General features: G+C 35.5%; 1 protein-coding gene across 3 annotated transcripts in view; it reads left to right on the top strand.

The window, feature by feature from the left end:
- The window catches only part of PALLD (palladin, cytoskeletal associated protein), a 202,033-nt gene that overhangs the window by 55,719 nt on the left and 123,039 nt on the right, over window positions 1-23,275 (top strand). For all 3 annotated transcript variants that reach the window (XM_072863183.1, XM_072863185.1, XM_072863184.1), the window contains 6 exons: window positions 13,687-13,865; window positions 16,201-16,267; window positions 16,823-16,928; window positions 17,891-17,965; window positions 20,659-20,800; window positions 21,116-21,139. In XM_072863183.1, the coding sequence (XP_072719284.1) occupies window positions 13,687-13,865; window positions 16,201-16,267; window positions 16,823-16,928; window positions 17,891-17,965; window positions 20,659-20,800; window positions 21,116-21,139 (593 nt within the window). The remainder of the gene's footprint in view (window positions 1-13,686; window positions 13,866-16,200; window positions 16,268-16,822; window positions 16,929-17,890; window positions 17,966-20,658; window positions 20,801-21,115; window positions 21,140-23,275) is intronic.

Below are 23,275 nucleotides of genomic sequence, written 5' to 3'. Positions count from 1 at the left end.
CAGAAATTACTATTTAGAGCTCTAAGCCATATGCCACCAACTTCGGCAAAACCATCTGTTCTAACTATATGATTGCTGCTTTTGTTATCTGTAAATACATGAAACAAACTCAACTCTGGCAACTATCTGTGAATAGAGGTCATCCTGATCTTGAATGCTTCAGTGATGGAAGTTTCCTCCATTGGCATCCTAGCCATTCAAGACCTGCTGTTAATACTGAAAACCGTAGTCAGTGAAGTGCTGAGGTGCTTGTTCTCTACATCCTGTGACACTCTGCAGAATGATGCCCATCTCCGCAGGCTGAGCCTCACTGAGTAAATTTGGCTGCTGTCATACTTAATGCAAGGCACTGCCAAAACTGCTGACAGCTTTGTTCCTTTGTTGTCAGCTACTAAGTTGCCGACCTGACCTGCATGAATCAAATATTTTATCTTCCGGTCTCAACAAAGTTATATTTACTGACTCTGGCTTGGAAGTAACTGGCAAGTAAGAAAAAGGAAGATGATAGTAGGAACAGTATCCATATAGGGATGAAACAGTTTTGTATTGGATATGTAGGGTCTCATTTTGTATTTAATCTGGTCTAGTTTAGCTAATGTTGCAGCTGCAAATAAAAGGGTTTATCTATTCAGCTACAATAACGTAGATAACTGTCTTCTGTAGGCATCACTTAATTGTGCCTATAAAAACACAGTGATTGCAGTATATGTCATAGTTGATTTAATAACTTTCTACCTTTCATAACTCCAGCAAGATGCCTGCCAGTTCTGAAGGTAAACCTGCAAGTTCCGCAGTTGCCACGTCCATGTTTTCAGTATGAATTAGACTACACACTCTGAATGGAGGTTTCTTTTTACTTATTGTTGATTTGCAAGTTATTAAGGTTTCATGATTGAATGTTGTTGTTTCTTTTCTGTGAACTAGAGTGATTGTTCTAAAATACTTCTCAGCTTCTTCCCCTTTTTGAGTATTACGGTTTTGAGAAGAAGTATTACTGCTTCATCTGAAATGTGTGTTGCCATCCACGAACTTGCCACTAACTAACTCACCACAATCATATTAAATGCAGCCTACCTTATGTATAGAATTTAAACTGCGTAAATGCAATTTTATCCTTATAACTTCCCATCTTTTTCTTTACTCTTAACTCTTTACAGTCCTTCCCTCAAACTTCAAAACGTTATTCCACTGGAAGATTATGCCTGGCAGTTCTGTAAGAGGTTCCCCTCCCCATGTAGGCAAAATAATGAGAGCATGCTAGTTCAAAATCTGTTTCTGGTCAAACGAGTATACAGTTATAAAGGATAGCTAAGGCGGCATTTCTGTTGTAGACGATATGCATTTTGGTTCAGCTAGACAAGTAATCGTGTTAATCCTACAAGCCTCAACAGTTCTTTGGGTCTGAAAAATGTTCAGCATTTTACATGTGATTATTAAATACTTAATTTTTTTAACCTGCTGTAACTGTCTTCACTGCTTTTAATTTTCTTTCTTTTCTTCCCTTCCATGATCATGTTAATTTCCTATCAAGTACCAGAAGTGGTAACTTGATGTAAGCCTAGGTCTGCATAAGCCAAGTGATGGTATCTGCAATTTAAGTGAATGTAGTTACAGTTTTATTTAGTGCACGCACCAGAGACTTAGGTGCATAACTGCCCTCAGAGTTAACAGGGGACACATAAAATCGTTCTGTAACAATAGGCTAACAGACCCCTAAGAATGAAACTCCAGGACTTACTTCATTGCCATGCAATGCTGTATAATAACTTACATTAGTCTCTTCATTCCAATCTGCTAGGTTTTTAAAAGACTGAAGAATAATTTTAAGGCTAACAGTACATCTGGTAATGCAAGGTCAGAATCTGCTCTTATTCTAGAGACCAGGTTAGCACATGGAAGGTGGTCTTAGAGTTAAGGCAGTGGAAGTTGAGTTCTGACCTGGCTCTTACCTTTCTTGGGTGACGATGGGCAAAGTGCTTAACCTCTGTTTCTCAATAATAAAACATATCTAATTATCTTATGTTCAATTACTGTTTCAATGCTCAAAGTCCTATTAATTGATTTTTTCTTTAGATAAACCATTTTATTTGGCTACCTCGGACCCGAGAATATTCATTGAGCAATTGCTGAGGTGCACAGTAGATGAGAGGGAACTTTTGTTGTGAACCATTAGATCCTGTCTAGACTGTTGTTACCTGGTGATCCAGTGCTTATATTCAGTAAGATAGGTGCCATGTGCTAGACACTCTGGAAAATTATGGTGAATGTTCTTACTGAAAATACACATGGGGGTATGCCTAACATAACAGAATGAGGAAAAATGGATGAGGGGAGGGAATGGTGGAATAAAATGAGGGAGGCATAGTATGCTGCTCTAGTTGGCTCTTCCAGCACACTCTGAGGCTGAGAACAAACCATATGAAAGCAGGATGTTATCTCTAATACCATATGTGTTTCTTCTGAAGCACTAAACTGTAACTGTGTTCTCATATGCTTTTCCCACTACTGACACTCAGTACAGGGCTGGTTGCATTTCAAGACTGCTTTTTAAAATGTATGGGATATCTTTCTATAACTCCCTTTAAACAGATATTTGAGGATGCTCAATAGAAAATAAAACAGGCAGAGTTTCCTGGATTATCTTTGCAATCCATTTTGGAGAGAAAATTTGCATGTATGTATTTCCACGTGTGGCAAAGGGTTCCTTTAGCCACAGGGTGAAAAATACAGAGCAGCATCTCTAATCTCTACTTTGGAAATCTAATATTCTGATTTTTTGGAAAGAGATTATAATCTTTGCATGAAACAAAACAGCAAATAAATCAATTTCTGCTGGCACAACTGCAGAAACAAGCAGAAGGGGTCTGCTTGACTTACTGACAAATGAATTAGTGGAACAATCTGAAATGCAGATAATGTCTGCCACACTTTGACTTCAGGGTAAGATGTTCCAGGCCCAAGAAGGAAGTTGTACAAAACCAGTCAATTTAATTACCTGTCAGAAAGAAAGAAATTATTGCTCATTGTCTGGCATTTCATGCCCTAAAACTATAGGGGCTCCTATGTAGTAGCTAGTTAAATGCAAAAAGTGTGTGTTTCAGGTGCTGGGTTTTTTTTCTTGTGTTCAGTGCTGAATTCTGTATAGAGTGTTTCAGTTCTGTGATAATCCTCTGAGAGTATAAAACTTTGAAAATGTAGAAAAAGTGTGTCTAAAAGTGTGGGAGGGTTATAGCTGGTAACCATTTAAACCTGAATTACATTTAAAAAATTAATGAAAGCATCTACAATAATATTAGGGATAAAACTGCAGAGTTAGCTATTGTCTAGCTTTTTATTACTGCAGTTCCTCATTCTTCACATTTATAAACTGTTCCGCCTTTGTGCTTTGATACATGGAAGCAGCTTCCGTGTTTATTGGCATTGGAGGCAAGCTATAGCCTATATTGCAGTGGAGATCAAAATGTATAAGATATTTCAAAAGAAAAAAAAAGCTTCCAGCAAAATATGAAACCTAAAAAGACAAAATGAGAAAGTTGCATGGAATATTAAGGAATGAAATGAACGTACATTAGCTGTACGCACTCTGCCTGTTTTAATTTGAACTTGTACTTTGCTTCATTCTTCCTCTCACTTACTGCTCATAGCACCTACTGATCTTAATGTAAAGTCTTCTGAAATACAGGTAAATGTACCACAAAACTACTGTATGAACATTCTTTTTCTGTATCTACTGTCCTGCTTCTTGGCTTTTGTTTTGTTTTTTACTGACCCATTATGGAGAATTGTATTTATAGATATGTTAGAAGGCCAAAGAACTTTCCTTTTTAATGCATTTTAAATAATTTTGCAAATTGCAGACCACATTATGATCCATTAGTATTCACAGGTTGTGATTTTTTCTTTTTTTTCTTTTTTTTTTTTTTTTTTTTTTAACTCTGAAACCCAGAGAGGTTACAGATGGCTTTACTACTGTATTTATGAAACAAACAACCATTTTCCAAACATAAGTGGTGTAATTTGGGGGCCAAGAACAAGTAGGAATTTGCAACTATTCAATTATTTTGCCATATCTCGTATTTAATGATATTGAGAAAACATATATATATATATATATATAATGTATATAAAAAATATATAATAACTGTTGGGTTATTGCAGCTTGCTGCTATTTCCAATCCAATATCTCTTTTTTCCATGATATTTGCAGGCTTTTATAATTAGATTTTGGGGTCTTATACCTGAGGAAAACAATTTTAAGTGAAGGGAAGAGATTTTTCAATCTTTACCTTTAACAGCTTAGCCTCCTGAAGTTGAAGGTATTTTGTTGGGAGGCAGTATTGGCTTTGTTCTGAAGGAAATTTATTTCAATTTCAACACATAACGAGAGCTTGAAAAAATAACGTATTATCAAGTGCAGCCATCCAAGTTGTTGAGTGATTGCTTTAATTGCTGAAATAGAGAACTGTAACTGTAGTGGAGCAGAGTCCTTTTCACTTTTCAGTTGTGCCAGAAGGTGCCTACTCTGACTTTTGAGGAGAGTAGTAGTTTTCCCTTTGATTACTCCGATTTATCCTTCTTCAGTCTGGCTAACCTGTGAGACAGCAGAGTTATTTCTTAGGCACCTGCAAAGAAGATCTAGCTGTCTTTGCACAGACTGCACTTCATCTCAAAAGCCACTCTAGGAGCTATATCTGAGGTGCATGGCTGAGTTGTAAGTGGCGGTAATACCCATATATGTGTCAGGAACTCGAGCTTAGTCAAATAGAAGATTATATAAAATATCCTCCTATAGACTTGAAGATGTCAGGTGCAAAATAATGCTCCAGAAAATAGTAATGTGTGAAGAAACTGTTCAAGAAGAGATGACGTAGGGAAATTGTTACATTAAATATTGTTAATCACTTGTTTTGTAATAACATTTCTGAATTTTCTGAAGAAAATGACTACTATAAAGAATCTCATTAAATTAACCTGCTTTGCAGTACCACTTATCTAATGACTCCAACAGCCCTCAAAAATGTCTTACAGATAAAAGTATGGAAACCTTAGTATCTTAAATTGCATATAAATTATTCTTGGGGTTTTATTCATGCTTTTTATTTACATATGTTCATACATTTATGTTCATACACGGACACATAATTTGTAAATATATATATGCCCAAATTCACTAGTTATAGAAGTTACTCAATGAAATGAGAAGGCATTGTTATTTTTAAATAACTAGCTGTATGTGTGGCAAATCATCAACATGCTTGTTGTAAAAGGTGGTTTGCAGTTTGCACTACATAATTGGTCCTTAAATTGCACAGTATTTTCTCTCTTTCTTGATCTAATGATTACCCAAATATGGAATAAACTGAATTATCTATCCACATATATTTGTCAGTTAAATTGCTGCTTCTGAAAGTGACACATTTATAGCATGGGCTTGTGCCCAAATACAGAAAATAAAGTTCTGTGTAAGGTTTCTGAAACTGTTTGTGAAATCTACGGGTTACACCTACACCTGGTCAATGCTTTTGTCTTCAGAAAACATGCAGTTAGGATCAAGAGTTATAAGGTACTTTGTGTCTTGGTGGTGGACAAAGATAAGGAAAAAAGATAAATCTTTTGGGGCAAAGGGCAACGATAAATCAAAATAGGATATGAGGTAGAATTTAAACTTTGGACTTCAGAAATGGAAAATAAGTTATTCAGCATACAGTTCAGCACTCTGTTATTTCATATATGAAGGTTGACTGTAACATAACCAATATTTTTTGGAATAAATTTCTTTGTAAGCATAAGAGATTTGTTCATTCAGGTTAGAGGGGAAAACATACAGATTTTTCCTTTAATATTGACTGCCTCTTTGGCCAGTTAAAGAAATATGATCTCCTGGCTGTTCTTACTGAATAAATACAGCTGCACCGATGTCTTTGTTCTGCATGATGAAACAGGATTACCTGAACTGTGGTATCTCATTTGGATAGTATTGAATGCATTTGTGAAATATCATTTGCCCCAACACCACAGTACTGTCAACAACAAGAGTCACTTCCCTGGTTTCTTTGCTATATGTCATAAACGTAGCTATGAGGCTTTGAAGCCAGTTAAACAAGAAAGTTGCTAGATGCTTTTCATTGTTCTTCTATTAAATATTTAGATTTTTTTCTTATAATGAGAGTTCTAAAAAAATAGTGAACGTATCAAGTTTTAGAAAAAGTTACTCCTGCAAGAAGTGAGTAGCCAGTAGTGAACACTACCTTAACTTCCTGCACAGACTGTTATGACAGTGATGTTTATTAATCATAAATAAATAACTTTGGATTACATATCCAGATAAGTCATACAGAGGGTACCTCTTTTCTATATGATATATTACCTCTGGTTTCTGTAAAGAAAAAATTAGCATTAAACTTCTTCATTATAGGCATGGAATGTAATTCAGTTCTATTTTTTAACTCACCATTTTTTCCTTTACATCCAGATATTTCATTACTCCATCACATCATGCATATCTTCTAGACTTTTATAAGAATACAAGATTAACACAGAGATGTGCAATTTATAACAATGAAATTTTACTAAATTAGAATGGTTTTGCTTTATTAACTCATTCTTCTCTATACTTTTCCATAGTACATAGTCAAATTATGATAAATGTAAAAAAAAAAAAAGCCAATGCATTTATTTAAATTACTGTTTATGCTTCTCCCACACCAAGGCCACATCTTTAAGACTCTAAAAAAAAGTAGTATGAATCGAAACAGAGCTGTAAGCATTCCTTAAAAAAAAAAAAAATTGGTATTTTGGAACAAATTTTTCTGAACCTTTAATTCAATGGAGAATTACCAAGAGAGGTAGTCACTATTGAAAATATCTTTAATCATTTAGTTCATATTATAATGCACACAATTGTTTTGACTAGGGTGCTCCATTAAAAATAGCTTGTAACAAAAAGCTGAGGTAAAGCAGAAGGGCCTTAGGAAATAGGAGGTAGTTGTCTCAGTGGTAAATTTGTAGTAGGAGCAAATTTCAGTAAGTTCAGTAACTTCAGAAAACTACATTTTGTGGCAAAAATTCTTATTGTGCCTAAGAATAATTTAGCAATAAAAGAGTTGAAATCAGTGGCATGCATTATACCACTACCAGAGAAATGCAAAATAAGCCACGGTAACTGTCAAGCAAATGATTTAAAATTCTCTTAATCTAAAAAGTTAAAAAAGTGTTCTCTAAAAGATTTGTTATATGGCAAATTTGACAATTAAAATCTTTGCTTTGCTCAGTGTTGTGTTCAATTTTCCTACTTTCTAGCATCAATTTTGTGTTTCCTTGCATGAATATCTCTATCATTCAGGTAATTAAAAGCCTCCATCATAAATATATTTTTTGAAAGCTTCTATACTTAAAAGCTATAAATTGCAAAGCCAGCAATTGCAAAGACAGAGACAAGATACAATCTTAAAAAATTTTAAGAACTTTTAAGCTAATCCTGTGATTTTAAAGACAGAACAATTAGTTTTTAATCAAGTCTGGCAATACTGTTTTTCTTTTGTAATTAACTGGACACAGCTATGTAAGGCTATGGAACATTGCAGTACCCAGAGAGAATGATATGAACTACAGGCAGGATCTCTGCTGTAACTCTGAATATCTTGTCAGGAGCTCTCAAAAGCTCAAGCTAACTTTCAATTTATTTCCCCAGCTGAAATGCTGAAGCAGAGCAGAATCCTTGTCCCACAGGTAAAGTGAACAGAAAGAGGCTTGGAAAACCTATACAAGAAAGTAGGGAAGGAATTTTCCTAATGACAGGAATAATCTAAAAAAGTTATCTTTGGAGTTACTGCAGCCTGCAAACAGCGACAGAGGCCATTGCTCACTGTTCTTGGAAGCTTTGTAGCCCATGGCTCAGCTGATCACATCTGTTACCTTCTGTATCCCCTCCTTTTTGCATCCTTGCACACAGCATGATGCAAAGCTTGACTTCAGAGGGAGCAGAATTAACTTGTAGGAAATGGCGGACTGAAATGTTGATGAGTGTCTTGAAAATACAGCCATTTTGGTATTCTTTTGCCTTTTTTTTTTTTTACACTTTGAGAAGACAGTGTTGGTCCCCAAATACCTAATCGTACAATTTACTCAGCTGGATATGAAGTCCTCATTGAAATTTGTGAGAGCTTGGAGAACACTGTGCAACACCTGAAGAATCAGTTACATTCCGAATAAGTATATAATGTATACTGTTTATAATGTAACACACTTTTTATTACAAAATTGGCTTCTGTGGTTTTCATCATATAGAGCCATTTTTTAATTGCTTAACTGGAGGTTCAGGCAAAGCACCAGCATCTATATTCAGAACTTCATTTTCTTTTAAGATTACAAAATATAAATATTTAAAGTATGTATTTGTTATTGGTAACTCTTTTATGAATTGCCTATACAAATAATGAAATTTTATATAAGGCATAAAAATATTGCATTGTGAGTTGCACAAAAATTGAGCAGTGTGCAAAGAACACAAACATCTGAATACTCTAATTACTGTAGTGTACTCTAAATCTTCTATGGTGAAGTTGATTTCTTTTAAAAGAAACAAGTTAAATTCTTTAGGTAGTAACATTTTACAGTCTGGAAGTGTTGGACTGCTGAACTTTAATGGAGAAAAAACAAAATGGAAGTTACACAGTATTGTGATGGAAACGCTGACTCTGCCAGTGCAGGAACATCAGAGTATTTCATTTTGACTTTTCTTGCTGCACATACTTAACACCACTAAGGATAAAATTACTTTTTAATTTACAACTTATCTCTCTGCACTTTTTGTAGTGGTCAGAGTTCCCTATTATAATTCTTCCCTAAGGCTATATCTTAAAGTTTCACTTCAGCTGCCATTTTAAATTAACTTTTAAGAGTGTGCAGAAAGGAAAACCTCTCTATTCCTCAGTGACTCTCAAAAAACACAAGTTCCAGCAGGATTATGCATTAGAGAGAACCTTGAACTGTTTTTCTTAAGGCCCTGGTGCTTACTCAGTCAGTGTACTGTTCGACTCTGTTTGTATTTTGTTCACAGTCATTAAAATCCCAGACACATGTGCTTGTATGTATTTTCATGGATGGAGGGTTGTGAGGGCATAAAGAAAAGAAGAGTGAAAAAGAAAGGCATGTTGTATGAATTGCTGCTTGATGTCAGTGCACATGAACTACTGCTCACCTGGCTTCTGACTGTCCTTTTTTGTTTGCTGTTCTAGTTTTGCCATCATACAATAATGTAGCCAGTGGAATAGCAAAGTAGGCTTTGAAGTGTGAAAAGCGAGTATCTTAACCATTGTTCCCCTGCTACCAAAATACCTCTGGTTTGCTTCCTTGGAGTATTGACTTTCCAGTCTAGTGATCATGTTTCAGTGTCTGCATTAAATACTTAATTGCTATCGTTTTAACATACGGTAGATACAATGTAGGTGAAAACTACTCATAGTTTGAGAAAAGGTAAGGCAAAGAGTCGTACAATGGAAATGCAGGCAGGAAGAGAAATGGAGGAAAGAGAATGAAGAAGAAAGTAGGAAAGAACAGAGAAATTCACTGTAATTTGAAATTTGGCAAGATACTTAATGACTAGTAAAATGAATTCCAGTTACATAAAATGTATATTCCTTTTATTTGATTTTTTTGCCAGCCTTTATCTGACACCATTACTGTAGTTTCTGTTCTCTTTCAAGGGTACAGTTCTCTACAAATTTGCATGAACGCTAGCATGGCCTGCAGGAATGCACCTAGGATGGAAGCTTGAGTTCTTATTCTGCGGACTGATATGTACACACACACACAAAACCTCTTTTTGGTCTCTCTGCCTGTTTTATTTCTATCTGCACACTTTATACAATATTGAAAACCTACAACAAAGGGATAGGAAAATGAGTAGATCATTTTTGTACTTTTGGTATCCAGAACCTGTGAAATAGATGTATTTTTAAACCAATATTCTCTATACAGGGAATTCTGTTTTTCGCAAAGCATCTGCAGGGCATTTGTTCCTCTGTGTTACTCTCTGTGTCTTTTGATTTTGGTTTGGTTTGGGGTTTTTTGGCTCTCCAGAAGCATTATTGCCTTCTCACAGCTAGATAGTAATCCTCTTATCCCCAAGAGGATCAATAGGCTGGAATAGACTGGATGTGAGTTAATGCTGCCCTAGTTAGCATAAAGCTGGAATTTTCTTGTAAGACTTGCTTTGTGTCTGTTTTTTCTGTGTCTAGCCATGAGTCCTTCTGGTTTCTTTGGCTCAGTCTCCCTTTGATAGTGATTTGTTGCTTGCTTTGGTGATCCCTCTGCAAAAAGAGAGAATGCTTCAAAGATTTGTCTTTGAATCTTTTTCAGTCTTTAGGAGCAGAAAATCCTCTTACCATGACTATTCCAAGTGTTATGGCAGTAAGGCTGATAGGGCCCGTAGATAGCAGTTTTGTGCTCTATAATAGCCCATACTGTATAAAAGATGGAAAACTAAAATTCAGTCTGTGTTTGGGCAAAAAATACTTTGTTTATTTTTATTAGCTGACCCTTTTTTTAATTCACAAACTCTCTTGAACTGAACTGGCAACTAGCAAGTTATTGCAGGATAAGTATTTCAATTGCGTATTTTCTCACTCACTTAATTTTGATGTAATCTCCAAAACAAATTAACATTAATTAATCCTCTCCTTTTATCTATCTCCTTTTATATAGATAGAAAAGAAAAAAAAAATAAAATACAATTAGAAAAGGAAAGAAAATATAACTAAGTCTATTCCAGTGTTCTTCATTTCAAATAACTCTGCTCTTGCCCATTGCGAAGGTGAATTCTTCTTTCCACAATAAACACTGCAGTCCCACACCAGGCCTGTTTCCCATTCAGCAAACATCACCTTAATGGTGGCTGATGTATTTTTGTATTGAATTGCTTACTTATGTGTTTTCCTCTGTGGCAGACAGTGTCTGATGTAGCAGGTCAGGACTCGTTTTCAGTGGTATGTCACTGATGTGATGCAATGAGTCTCAGTCCCAACCAGTGTTGAGGAGCAGCTCCCACTACTTGAGGCTGATTGTGTCTATGCATGAATCAAGGGACAATGTACAACTTGTCCTCCTAAGAAAACAGTTTGCTTACTAAATGTCACCTGACCAAAAAAAAAAAAAAATTTTTTTTTTTTATTTTAGGTTCATATGCTTAGCACAGTTTCTTAAATATTTTGTGAGCATGGAATTCGGGAGACAGTAGAAAGCTGTACAATTTGCATGAAACTAAAATGGTATTTATCTGAGAAAATAATTAGGCTTCAAGGAGAGGTTTTCCTTTGCAGGATGTTTCTGGAAAGGAAAGAAAAATAAAACGAATGGTTAAGTAGAGCCTCATATTACAGGCTCTTGTCTGTGATTGTCTAGAAATTGAATTAACATCTCTCTTGTGCATATCGTTTAAAATGTAACTTAGGAAAGGCTGCACAGAGGTTAGGACTCTGAAGGTCTAATAAGTAGAAATAGTAGCAGAGGTCCTCACGCTGGGAGAAGGGAGGACTTGTGACAAGAGAGGAAAGGAGGGGAAGAGGGGGAAGCGAAATGTTAATTTTGGCAGTCGAGCTGACAGAATAGATTTGTCTTGAAGCCCAATAGTTGTAAAGTAGGCCAAAGGGGTCTACTGAGTAAACAAATGGAAGTTTGTTAGTTCCTTCCAAAAATGATACTTTCTGTGTGCACTGTCTGGGCACAACAGAAGACAGAAAAGGAACTTGTTAGTCTTTTAATTACAGAAGACAATTACATATGGTTTTAATGCCACTATCAACATTTTTTCACCTTCAGGAATAAAAGTTCTATTGTTCATAAACACAGAGGGCTTGCCCACAGTTCTGGGTGTTATTAAGGGGAATTGTCTTATGTGTAAATCTGTTAGGTTTCTTAACTCTGCATTCTGAAATAAGCATGAAAATTCAAGTTTTATGACCTAATATTTTCAGAAGAAAGTTTTGTAACATTTTTTCTTTCTGTTAATTGCATGTACTTTACTAACAACAAAAAAAGGCACAATAAAAGTGAGGCAGTTCATTTCTAAAGACTCCTCACTGATTGTTATTGTGTGGCATCTGCCATCCTGTAGTGTTGCGTGCTTTTCCTAAATAGGTAGGGGGGGATTCTGTAACTCTTTGGGGTTACTTTGGTTTTGGGGGGCAGGGGAAAGGCATCTGATAGAGAGGAAAAAGAAAAGTATTACTGGAGTATTTTCTGAAGTATTACTGGAATGTAACTGCAAAAATTCACTCATAAACATGTACAAACTAAAGGAAAAATATCAATTTTTTTTTGAGACAGATTTTAAGTCTTTAAAAATCTTTTTTAAAAATACCATAATCTTTTAATTTGAATTGACTCTCCATGAATTTCTGTGGTTAGATTGATTTATTTAAAAAGAAATCCTTACTGCAGTAGGAAACTAAAAGTGTATGGGGCAAAGAGAATGAAAGATAACTTTTGATGCTTGCTGTCAATAATTACTCATTTTGTCTTTGTCCTCACCACAGCAAGATTTGAATTTTGGAGTGGAAGAGGAAGAAGAGGGAAAGGAAGGCAGAGGGAGAACATGGAAAAGCACAGATTAGGATTATGGGATGAGAAGAAGGGAAGGAAGAGTGGTAAAGATCAGAGTGAGTTTGTAGGACTGGAGTGAGAATAACAAGCTCAGAAAGACTTGGCAGAATTTGTTTTCAGGACATAGTGAAAAACTGAGGATGGAAGGAAGGCTGATCCCTAATGATTTTCCTTTAGTGACTCACCAATCTACCACCCCTCGCAAAAATGCATAGCAGCCCCTGTAAAAAAAGAATTATCCACTTCTCATACTTGCTGGGCTGCTAGAGATATGGATAAATCAATGAGTAGCCTATGAGAATAGGACTAGCTGGTATGAGGGAATCAAACAGAAAAAAGATGGGAGCTGGTAGCTTCATGGCAGCAGTGAAGACGGAGAACATGGACTAGCTCTTCAGGCAGCCTGCACTGGAAAACACTTGATTGACCCAACGTAAACAAAATAGGCTGTGCTTTTACCTAGTAATAAGTCACCCCAGATAAGCATCTGTTTTGCGTGTACCTAAACCCAGCGCTTTTGTTGGGGCATACCTTTTCAGTAGTGGAACATGTATTATATACATACATAAAAATCCAGAGCTCGAAAAACAGTTTATGTTCCTGATCTGAGGCAAGAGTAAACCTATTTAAAGTTTAACAATATGGAACCTGTACCATGGATTATATTAGGTTGCCTGGGCATGATAGACAAAAATCAAACAACCTGTATGGAGAATTGGTGAGTATTAGGAGGAAGGGAGTAGCAAGTTAAATTGAAATGGATTAGACTGTGGTCAAAGCAAGCCACTACATAAGATATGCAGAAAGCATTAATTCTACCAAAACAGGACAGGGAATAGTTTTAAATTGTAGGTGTCTACAATTTTCTTAGCATTCAGAAATGTCTCACTACCTTTTAAACAAAGTTTATTCCAGCAAGTTATTTCTTTGCTAATGCCATTAAACACTTCAAAGCACCATGTGCTGATTTCAGTAGCAATTTAGATTTTTGCAGCAGAGTGTAATGTCTTCTTGTGTGCGATGAGCCTGAACCAATCTTTTATGTTCTTTTTTTTCTTTTTCTTTCTAAATGCGTGTGGGCTGCAGATGGTTCTGTGAAGGAAAAGAACTCCAGAATTCCCCTGACATTCAGATCCGTTCTGGAAGTGGAGGACTTCATTCACTAATTATAGCAGAAGCCTTTGAAGACGATACTGGACGCTATACTTGTCTGGCTTCAAATTCCATTGGTTCAGATAGTACATCAGCTGAAATATTCATTGAAGGTAAGAGGTGAAATAAAAAGATACTTGATGCATACTGGAAAAGATAACTAAGCTGAAGTTTACTTTTGGTTCTGTATGTTAAGATTACATTTGCTTTGGTGATATTTTTATGGTGTTCCTCTGATTCTCTTTAATGCAACACATTTTGAACATCACATCATATTAATTCAGGTATTTCCAGGAATGTCCCAAGAATCAGTGGGTAGATTGCTATTTTTTTAGGGTACAAGTAAGATAAAGAATGGAAAAGGAGGAACAAGCAGAGCTTTTGGCATATGGTTAGCTTTTAAGTAGTACACTGTGTAAATCAAAGATTTAAATGGTGATACCAATAGTGATTTTCATGATAGCAGTAATCCCTGTCTCAGTTCTGAACTTCCTCCCAGTGCAAATAAATGTGTCTGCCCCAAATGAGTCTTATTCAGTCATGTGTAAATGTATTATAATTCTTCATATTTGGTACACTGACTTTAAGTCAGATTAAAAGTCAGTCATACTGGTCTTGTCCAGAATCAACTGCTAGTAAGTGTCAAAATATTTCTTGACTTCAAAATCAGTCATAATTCAAGTATTATTTTCTCTGAGGAAAATTAATGACTTGACCTTGAGTAAAATTATTAAATTTTTTGTTAGTGGAGGACTGTATTTTAGGCATGATTATATCAATTGAATACTGATTTTTATTTTAATTCATGCATCTTTCAAACATTTTGGTAATATGTATTCTTTTACCATTTTTGTAACTCATTAAAATTAATTTAAATGGTTAATTGAAAGCATAAAACAAATTAATATAACAAATACTCATAACAAATCTGAATAATACCATACCACAATGATTAAATAGTTTTTGATTAACAAAGCAATAAACTTTTGACTATAAATTAGATAAATCATAACAGATGTGTATTTATGGGGTTTCTTTTGTTATGTTTTTTATTCTCAGAACTTTGTTATCCCACATTGGGATGTAATAGCAAAATTCCCAAGACTTTTCTGAATCTTACAGACTCTAGTAAGATTTTTTTTTTACAGAAGTAAGCATGATTTCAGAAATACTCAGGTATAGTACAAATATATAATACTGTGCAAAGTTATAACAGAAGCAACACCAAAAAAGAAACAGCTAGGTAGAGAGATACAGTGAATTCCTTTTGAGATCTGGCAAAATCTTACTATATGGAAGTGCTATCTTGAAGTTTTACAACATGTAACTTTGAAAGAGAGAATTGTACAAGTTGTTAGGCTCCTCGCCTATGATCTTTAAGGAAACCAGATTGTCACAGAAGCATTGCTTTGTACATTAATAGTCTTGATGACACTGATGCCCCATACTTCCTTCTGTGCAGCAGGCCCAGCCACACAAGACCTGGTTATCCTTTGCTCATGAGAAATACTTTCATGTAGACCCACTTTGCTGACTTGGCATTGCTTCTCTCTTCTTACCTTTTCTGTGCTACTTGTTGCTTTGATTTTTGTAGACTAAACTTTGTAAATAAATAGGGTACTCAGGTGCCTCAGTCCAAGCTTTGTTTCATTGGAATCAGTCTATGCTATACTATGCATATTGATTACGAATTGCTTATGATTTGTATTACAAATACAGCTATCCATATGTATGCACAAATCCTTTGAGGAATAATATGTACTGCATAAATGTCTACAATAAATTTTGTATGAAGTACCAGTTGTTAGGAAAAATTAAGACAAAGTGAATAAATGCTTTCATTTTTTTTTCTTTAAGTGAGTTCAGGGTATTGCCAAACACATACATTGTATCAAGACTTCCACTGGCAAGAAATACCAGTACATAAATGTGAGGTATAGGTTACTATAAACAGTCTGAACTGTGAAGATTTTGGGTAGCAAGTTTAGTCTGAAAATGTCTTGCTATACTGAGTTGCTCTTACTTAAGGTTGAAGATTTGTTATCTGTGTATAAGCCATATGCTTGCTTATGCTTTAAGTTTTAACATTCAAGTAAATAAAATCATACATTTCCAGTAGAGTAGTAGTAGTCAGCATTTTTTTTTTTTTCATTTTTTGGCAAATTTGCTTCAATATGAAGGAAGACAGCTAAGAGCCTAGGGAAAACAGTTTGCAATTAAATTGGCATGGTTATGATTTCTGTGACTGTCTAAAGTAGATAGTTACAATCTTTATCAGATAAGAAAAACTGCATTTTTTTGAAGAGATTTAAAGTTTTTTAGTTTATTAAAGAGAATTCTCAGCTCTTGAAGTGAAATGCAAAAGTAGCATAATTTTTTCTTTGGAATTTAAACATTAAATAAAACAGTAAAAGGATATCAGATTATTGAAAATACTTTCTTTTCCAGGTGCCAGTTCCACAGATTCAGAGAGTGAAAGTTTAATATTCAAATCAAAATCTGGAGCTATGCCACAGTAAGTGTGCAAAGTAGAAGCAATGCTGTACAAATGTTCTTGATAAGGGCCTCTGGAAAATCTTTGGTAGTTTTAGATCTCAATAAGCATCTGGGGTATATTTGTGTATGTCTTGTCTTTTCTCCTTCTCTCATGTGATATAAATGTGTAGTATTATGACTGCAGATTGTATTAATGTGCTTGTTCTGTCAGAGAGGTCTGGCCCTACCCTGACAACTCTTTTGTTGATATCAACTCTTCATATTCAGGAGTAACTTTAAGTTAACCAAGTCTTCATTTGTCATCACACAGCCCTGTGCCTCCAAAAAACCATGCAGAGGCCTACAATTAAAGAAGCAAAATATATTTTGGTTTGTATCTTAAATCAGTACTTTTTATTGGGTGTAAATGTGAATTAGCCAAAGATTGTGTTCTACTCAATTTCCTCCAATGTGGATCTTTTCAGCTGATAATGACATATTTAAAGATGTAGAAAATACAAGGTGGCTTATGGATTACAAACTAACATATTCTGATTTCAGATCTTATAAAATGCTTACTGTTTTCTTTTTTCAGGGCCCAAAAGAAAACCACCTCTGTTTCCTTGACAATAGGATCTTCTACACCAAAGTCTGGAGTCACCACAGCTGTAATTCAACCTATCTCTGTGCCTAGTCAGCAGGTATTTTTAGACACCAATTTTTAAATTAGTAAAAGTATTTTAAAATTTATTTCAAAATTTGTAAGTCCTGAAAAACTCTGTCATTTTGAGGAATTATATTATTGAACTGTAAACTTATGCTATTATATTAAGAATGATGATTTCAAAAAATTAAGTATATATCTAGTGAATGGGGCATAAAAGTAAATATACATATGGATTCTTACACAGTGTGTATCAACATAGCATGTGAGCAACTGACAGATCTGGTGATGATGAAAATTACAGAGTATATCACCTAAATAAGTGACTTGTTCCAATTCCAAAAGAATATAATACAAATGAATGCCTACAATATTTTTAGTAAAAGTTTTAAATTTTGTTATTAAATTAAATATTACTGTCATTTCTCTGGGCCTTTTAGAGAAAATTAAATTTTACTATCCAGAAGTTAAATGTAGAAAATTGATGTTCATTAGTTTATACTAAGTTTTATTACCACTGTGGATGACTTAAGAGTTTGCATATAAATCATAAAATACAAATAAGAAAAAAATCTGTTAGGCTGTACATGGTAAATTCTTTTCCCTTACTTTGGCTAACCTTGATAAGCTTCTAGGTACCTGGATTTATTTATTACTACATCAGTCAAGGGATGTAGTAACAGGAGAGGCAAAAATGCTTCAGTGCAAAGGACTTACTTGAATGATATTAACAGGAGTCAAACTCTCAAAATACTTCAAGGCAAAGACAGTTGGATACAAAATTCTCATGGGAAATATAGAAGCCTTTAAAGCTTGCATTTTGATTTCAGAAATATAACAGATGTGAAATAGTGATGTCACGCAAGAAGCATGCTAGAACGAGAACACCATAATAAGATTGTACATTTGAGAGTTTGCATTATTGCATAGATATATGCAGGCCATTTTATTGAAACCAATACTCTTTCCATTTTATAGCATTGTTGCATTGCTTTGCAGGTTCAAAGCCCTACTTCATACCTGCACCGTCTGGATGGACCCAAGCCTATCTATTCTGCACCCATTTTTACAAAGGTATGTTTTTATCCATCATAATTTTTATATCATACTACTATAGTCCAGAAGGAAATATCAAAACGATATATCCTAATGCAGGAATATTTGATTGTGTTAAAACTTTTACAGTTTTCATTATCCTTTTCAGTATTAATGACTTCCTAAGAAAATACTTTTCCACTGCAACAATGAAGTTCTTATGCTTTCTACCCTATTAAAATCACTAGTAGAATTATATTAATATTCTGTATGTGTTTGTCTTATGCCCATGACTGTCCTCCATTGAGAAATCTTTATAAAATAAAACAAGGTAGGCACCAATTACACATCATAGTCATGATAAATTATTGTGAATGAGGCTTTTTCTACTAGCAAGAACAAATAACACAGGCTTTTTTACTTTGTTTTAGAAAAAGATCCATGCAGGTATGTTAGTTAAAAAAGCAGTTCAGATAGTCTTCATTGGGGTGTCTTGTAAAATGTAAGGCATAGGATCATTTAGGTTGGAAAAGACCTTTAAGATCATCACATCCAACTGTTAACACTGTCAAGTCCACCACTAAACCATGTCCCTAAGCGCCACGTCTACACGTCTTTTAAATATGTCCAGGGTTGGTGACTCCACCACTTCCCTGGGCAGCCTGTGCCAATGCTTGATAACCCTTTTGGTGAAGAATTTTTTCCTAATATCCAATCTAAACCTCCCCTGGCACAACTTGAGGCTCTTTCCTCTCGTCCTGTCACTTGTTACCTGGGAGAAGAGACCAATCCCCACCTCTCTACAACCTCCTTTCAGGTAGTTGTAGAGAGCAATAAGGTCTCCCCTCAGCCTCCTTTTCTCCAGGCTAAACAACTCCAGTTCCCTCAGCCACTCCTCATAAGACTTGTTCTCTAGACCCTTCACCAGCTTCGTTGCCCTTCTCTGGCCACGCTCCAGCACCTCAATGTCTCTCTTGTAGTGAGGGGCCCAAAACTGAACACAGTATTCGAGGTGCGGCCTCACCAGTGCCAAGTACAGGGGGACAATCACTTCCGTAGTCCTGCTGGTCACACCATTTCTGATACATGGACTTTCTAGAAGAGAAACTTTTATTTAGTAATTCTTAAGTAATTATTTAAGGCAATATTTATCTTCACATTCATCCCAAATCAAACTTTAGAACTGGGAATTAGGTAACAGTGAAAAGAAATACAGCATATTTCCCTAATATCTAAAATACAACTTTAATCAAAAATAGGATTTTCATTGTGCCTCAAACCATCATTTCCATAGCAGTAAATGTTACTTACTCACCATTTGTTGACGTCAAAATGAGAAAAGAAGGGATTTCTGGACATTACTTCAGAAAAACAGTTGACTAAAAGCTAGTATGGAACAGCAAGTAGTTTTGCCTAGAGATAAGTAAGAGTAAGCCCTGTTCTCCACAACTCCCTAGCTTGGCTCCATCATATCCCTTTCTCATCTCAGGAAAGGTCTGATCCTATCCCTCATAATTCTGTACTGATACTGCAGGCATCACAGGAGAGTGGATAGTGGAGGTGCAAGGGATTAGGGAATGTGGTTACTGCAAGGTAGGAAGGCAGGCAATTTCCTAGTAAGAGTAGGAAATAGGAGAAATCCAGCCCTCATTCAGAAACTACCAAAGCAATCAAAACTCCACTGTTCCTTCCCAGTCCTCATATCTCTTGTCCCTGAAATCCAGTATTAACTGGCTTAAGCCAGTTGGGACATACCAAACCAAAACAACTTTAATTACAGAAGAAATGAACCAGATATGTACAACAAAAAATATACTTAATCCATCTTCCTGACATACAGTTCTTTCTATACAAACTTCAGGGAACAACGCAAAGATTGTTAGGTTTCCATGTAACAAAATTCTTATGTATTTGATTAACTAGAGATCTATGAATAGTAAATAGAAATAACTCTGAGCTTAGACCTAACTTCAAGTGCTTTTCTGCATCAAGGCCTAAAACTTTATTAATAAACTGGAAAGGGAATGAGACAGCCAGTACAGTAAAAAAGACTCTTTGATTTATAATGTTAAGATGGATAACAGGCAAAAACAGTGGCTGTCTCCTATCAGTTCTGTTACTTAAAATACTGTGTTTCTCCTCTCTCACTGTAGTTCTTCATCAAAGATTTAGACTCTTCCTTAAATTTTTCAGATGTATATAAGAATTTATTACAGTCATAATACTGTCTCAGAAGGTATACATACACAAGCTAATATATCCTCATCATATTTGTGTCATCTAATTTTGCTTGGTTGGTTATAAATGGCTCAGAGGAAAAGCAACGCCACATTCTAGAGGTTGACCTGAAAACAGCGCAGCTACTGTCTCGGGACCAACTCAATGTGTAGTCAGTTGCAGAATTTTCATTTCACCTTGTGGAAGAAGGATGAAAAATGAAAGGCCAGACTGCAACTATCTGCTTGTGATGGTCTGAGGAATTAAATACTTGTACACCTTTTCCATCTTTGGTCATATTAAGAATGTATTTGAAAATAACCTATTCACTCTTTTTAAACTATATAGCTGATATAATAAATTTAAGCAGAGTGAAAATACAGCTCACAGAAAATGTCTATTGCAAAAATGTAATGACACAATAAAATAGAGTTTAAATACAAAGGGAAGAAAAGACTATTTTTAAGAATGTAAATTGCTCCCAGTTCATTTGAATTGTGGTTGTTATATTTCAGGAGCTACAAAACTCCACAGCATCTGAGGGACAAGTCGTTGTATTGGAATGCAGGGTCAGAGGACCCCCTCCCATTCATGTTAAGTGGTTTCGACAGGGCGTTGAAATTCAAGATTCTCCAGACTTCAGAATTCTCCAAAAGAGTAAGGCAATAATCTGAAGTGTCCCCACCCCACGGGGTGGGGAAAGATCATGAAATTAGTCTGTTGGGATTGAGTGTTGCATAGAGTCCTCTCTTCCTCACATTTCAGTGATTATAATGGCTAGAAGTAATAATTGAACTACTGCTACCAACAGCCAAGTTAAGTCTTCCTTATTTTGTAACGTGTCTGCACAGATTCTGTACTTGTCTACAGTATTTCAGTATAATATGTTCATTCAGTATACTGTTGTTTATTACTGTAATCTCTAATACCATTTTTCTTGTTTGTTTCCCCTCTTTATGATGTGATATGCAGAGCCACGATCTGCAACTGAACCTGGTAAGAATCATATGAAAAAATAATCTCTTGATTCACTATCTCTTTGAGTTTGTACTGAAGCCATAAATAGAAAAGTGTTTCTGCTGAGCGTTGGTAATTTGAAACCCCCTTTAAGTCAGTGTTTCTTTATCACACCTTCCATGCTCTACACTGTCCTTTACATCAATTCCTTTAATAGTTAAACAGTAGATTCCTTTTAGACCAGCAAGGAGAGTCTCACAGCTTAAACTTTTAAGTAAACTTCATTCTCAGAAAATGAGCTATTTGCGTGCTACTGAGGAAAAAGAACAAATCCCACAAAATTCCATTACCCAAATTGTACTCATAAGAGTTTCATAACACCCAACCACTAAATGCTAGTTTTGCCAATCTAGCTTGGCAGATCCTCTAAAACAAGGGCACATTGAATTTTTCTAGCCTATTCACAAGATGAAAGTCCTAGATTTCAGCAAGCAAAAAGTGTTCTTCCAACTACAGGTTTTCTCTGGCTGCTTTGTTTTCCCATTATACATCATTATATGCTGTGATAGTTTCTTGAATAGTAAGTGGATGCTAAAAGACTGAGAATGTTTGTTCTTTAATGTTTCTAAGTCAAACAACATGTAGAAGAGAAGACAGTGATACAGTCTGAGCCTTGCTTTTAGAGGGTGGCTGGTTGTGCTTGAATATGTTTGAATTTGGAGAGAGTTTTAATTATGGAGTAGAAAGATAAAACAGAAAAGTTTTCTAAGACCGGGGTATTCCCAAAGAGTGTCTCTGAACTGAAGGACCTTAGCAATGGGGGGATGTTTTAAACTTTGAGGGGTTGCATTTGCAGTCTTTGGCTGCAGGGAGAACAGACTTAGCAGCTGAGTGATGTTTGTAAAGTAGCAGTGTGGCTGTGAGGATATGGACTAGGAAAAAAGCAGTGAAGGATTAATCCTAGGAGAAATGCAGCTTTCTCTTAGCTTTCATGGAAAGGAGAGGAGGTGAAGAGGGGAAAAGCTTCGGCTTTTCTTTGTCAGTTATTCACTAATTTTCTTACTGCTTCACAAAATTGCTATATGCCTATTTTACTTCATGACCATCATATATGTGCATGCACATACATGTGTGCATGTGCACACACACGTGCATGCTCTATCCTGACAGTTAATATTAATTGTGGTGTGCAGCATCATCACCTCTAGTAACAGCTGATGCCCAGGATACATGTGACTGAATGATTTAATTTATGGAGGCTTGAAATGTGAGCCATGTGAAGGAAAGAAGAGTGCTGGAAAACCAAATTAACCTTTGATGAGAAATTAAAACATGTCCGAGTACTAACAATGGGCTATTGGTAGTTTATAATCATAACCCAAACTTTAAGCTTTAAAATTGTAAGTTACAGTACAAAACAGTTTGAGGAGAGTTTCAGTATCATATCAAGCCTTTGGATATGAAAAGAAATAAAGGAGAATAGATTTGTGTTGAAATATGTTCAATTCTGTATCTTTCTTGGAACATTCTCCATTTTTAGCCCTTTACCCTCTTCAGGCAACATAATGTATATAATGCTAGATGAACAAAATATTTTAGAGTAGAAATGCAGTATTATCTAATAGAAAGGAGAAACACTTGTTTGCTTGAGACAAAATGTTCAAATTCCATTGTGTGAATAGTTGAGTACAAAGGAAATCATATATTATGCCTCTTGCTAGAAGATGATTTTTCATGGACAGCTAAGTAATTTTCAGTATTGCTAGTTGCAAGGTTTGTATAGCCTATCTCACAGATATTACTGTGAAATAAGTAAGAATATTAATGATAGATCACAAAGCTAACAATTTCCTTTCGTAACTACTACCTGAAATGGGAAATAGAAGGTGGGATTCTGAGTCCAAAAAGGTCATCACTTTGCCAGCCCTCTCACATACCTGAACCATCATGTTGATGGTGCTGAATGCTCTCCTCCTCATGTCTGGTTAGCTTGTAGACCCTGGGAGAAGATACCTGAAGCCTTCCAAAGAGTACTAGGGAATGGATCTTTACATGAAAGGTGCATTTCTTGAGTTTTCACAGGTACAGAAAAATTATTTAATATCAAGGTATCTCATACCACTCTCAAGGTAGGTGGCAAGGCAAGAGTAGGAAGGCATCTCAAAATACTATTTT

The sequence above is a fragment of the Ciconia boyciana genome, chromosome 5 (assembly GCF_034638445.1).
Source record: "Ciconia boyciana chromosome 5, ASM3463844v1, whole genome shotgun sequence".
NCBI lineage: Eukaryota > Metazoa > Chordata > Aves > Ciconiiformes > Ciconiidae > Ciconia > Ciconia boyciana.
This window is presented reverse-complemented; position numbering and strand designations above follow the sequence as displayed.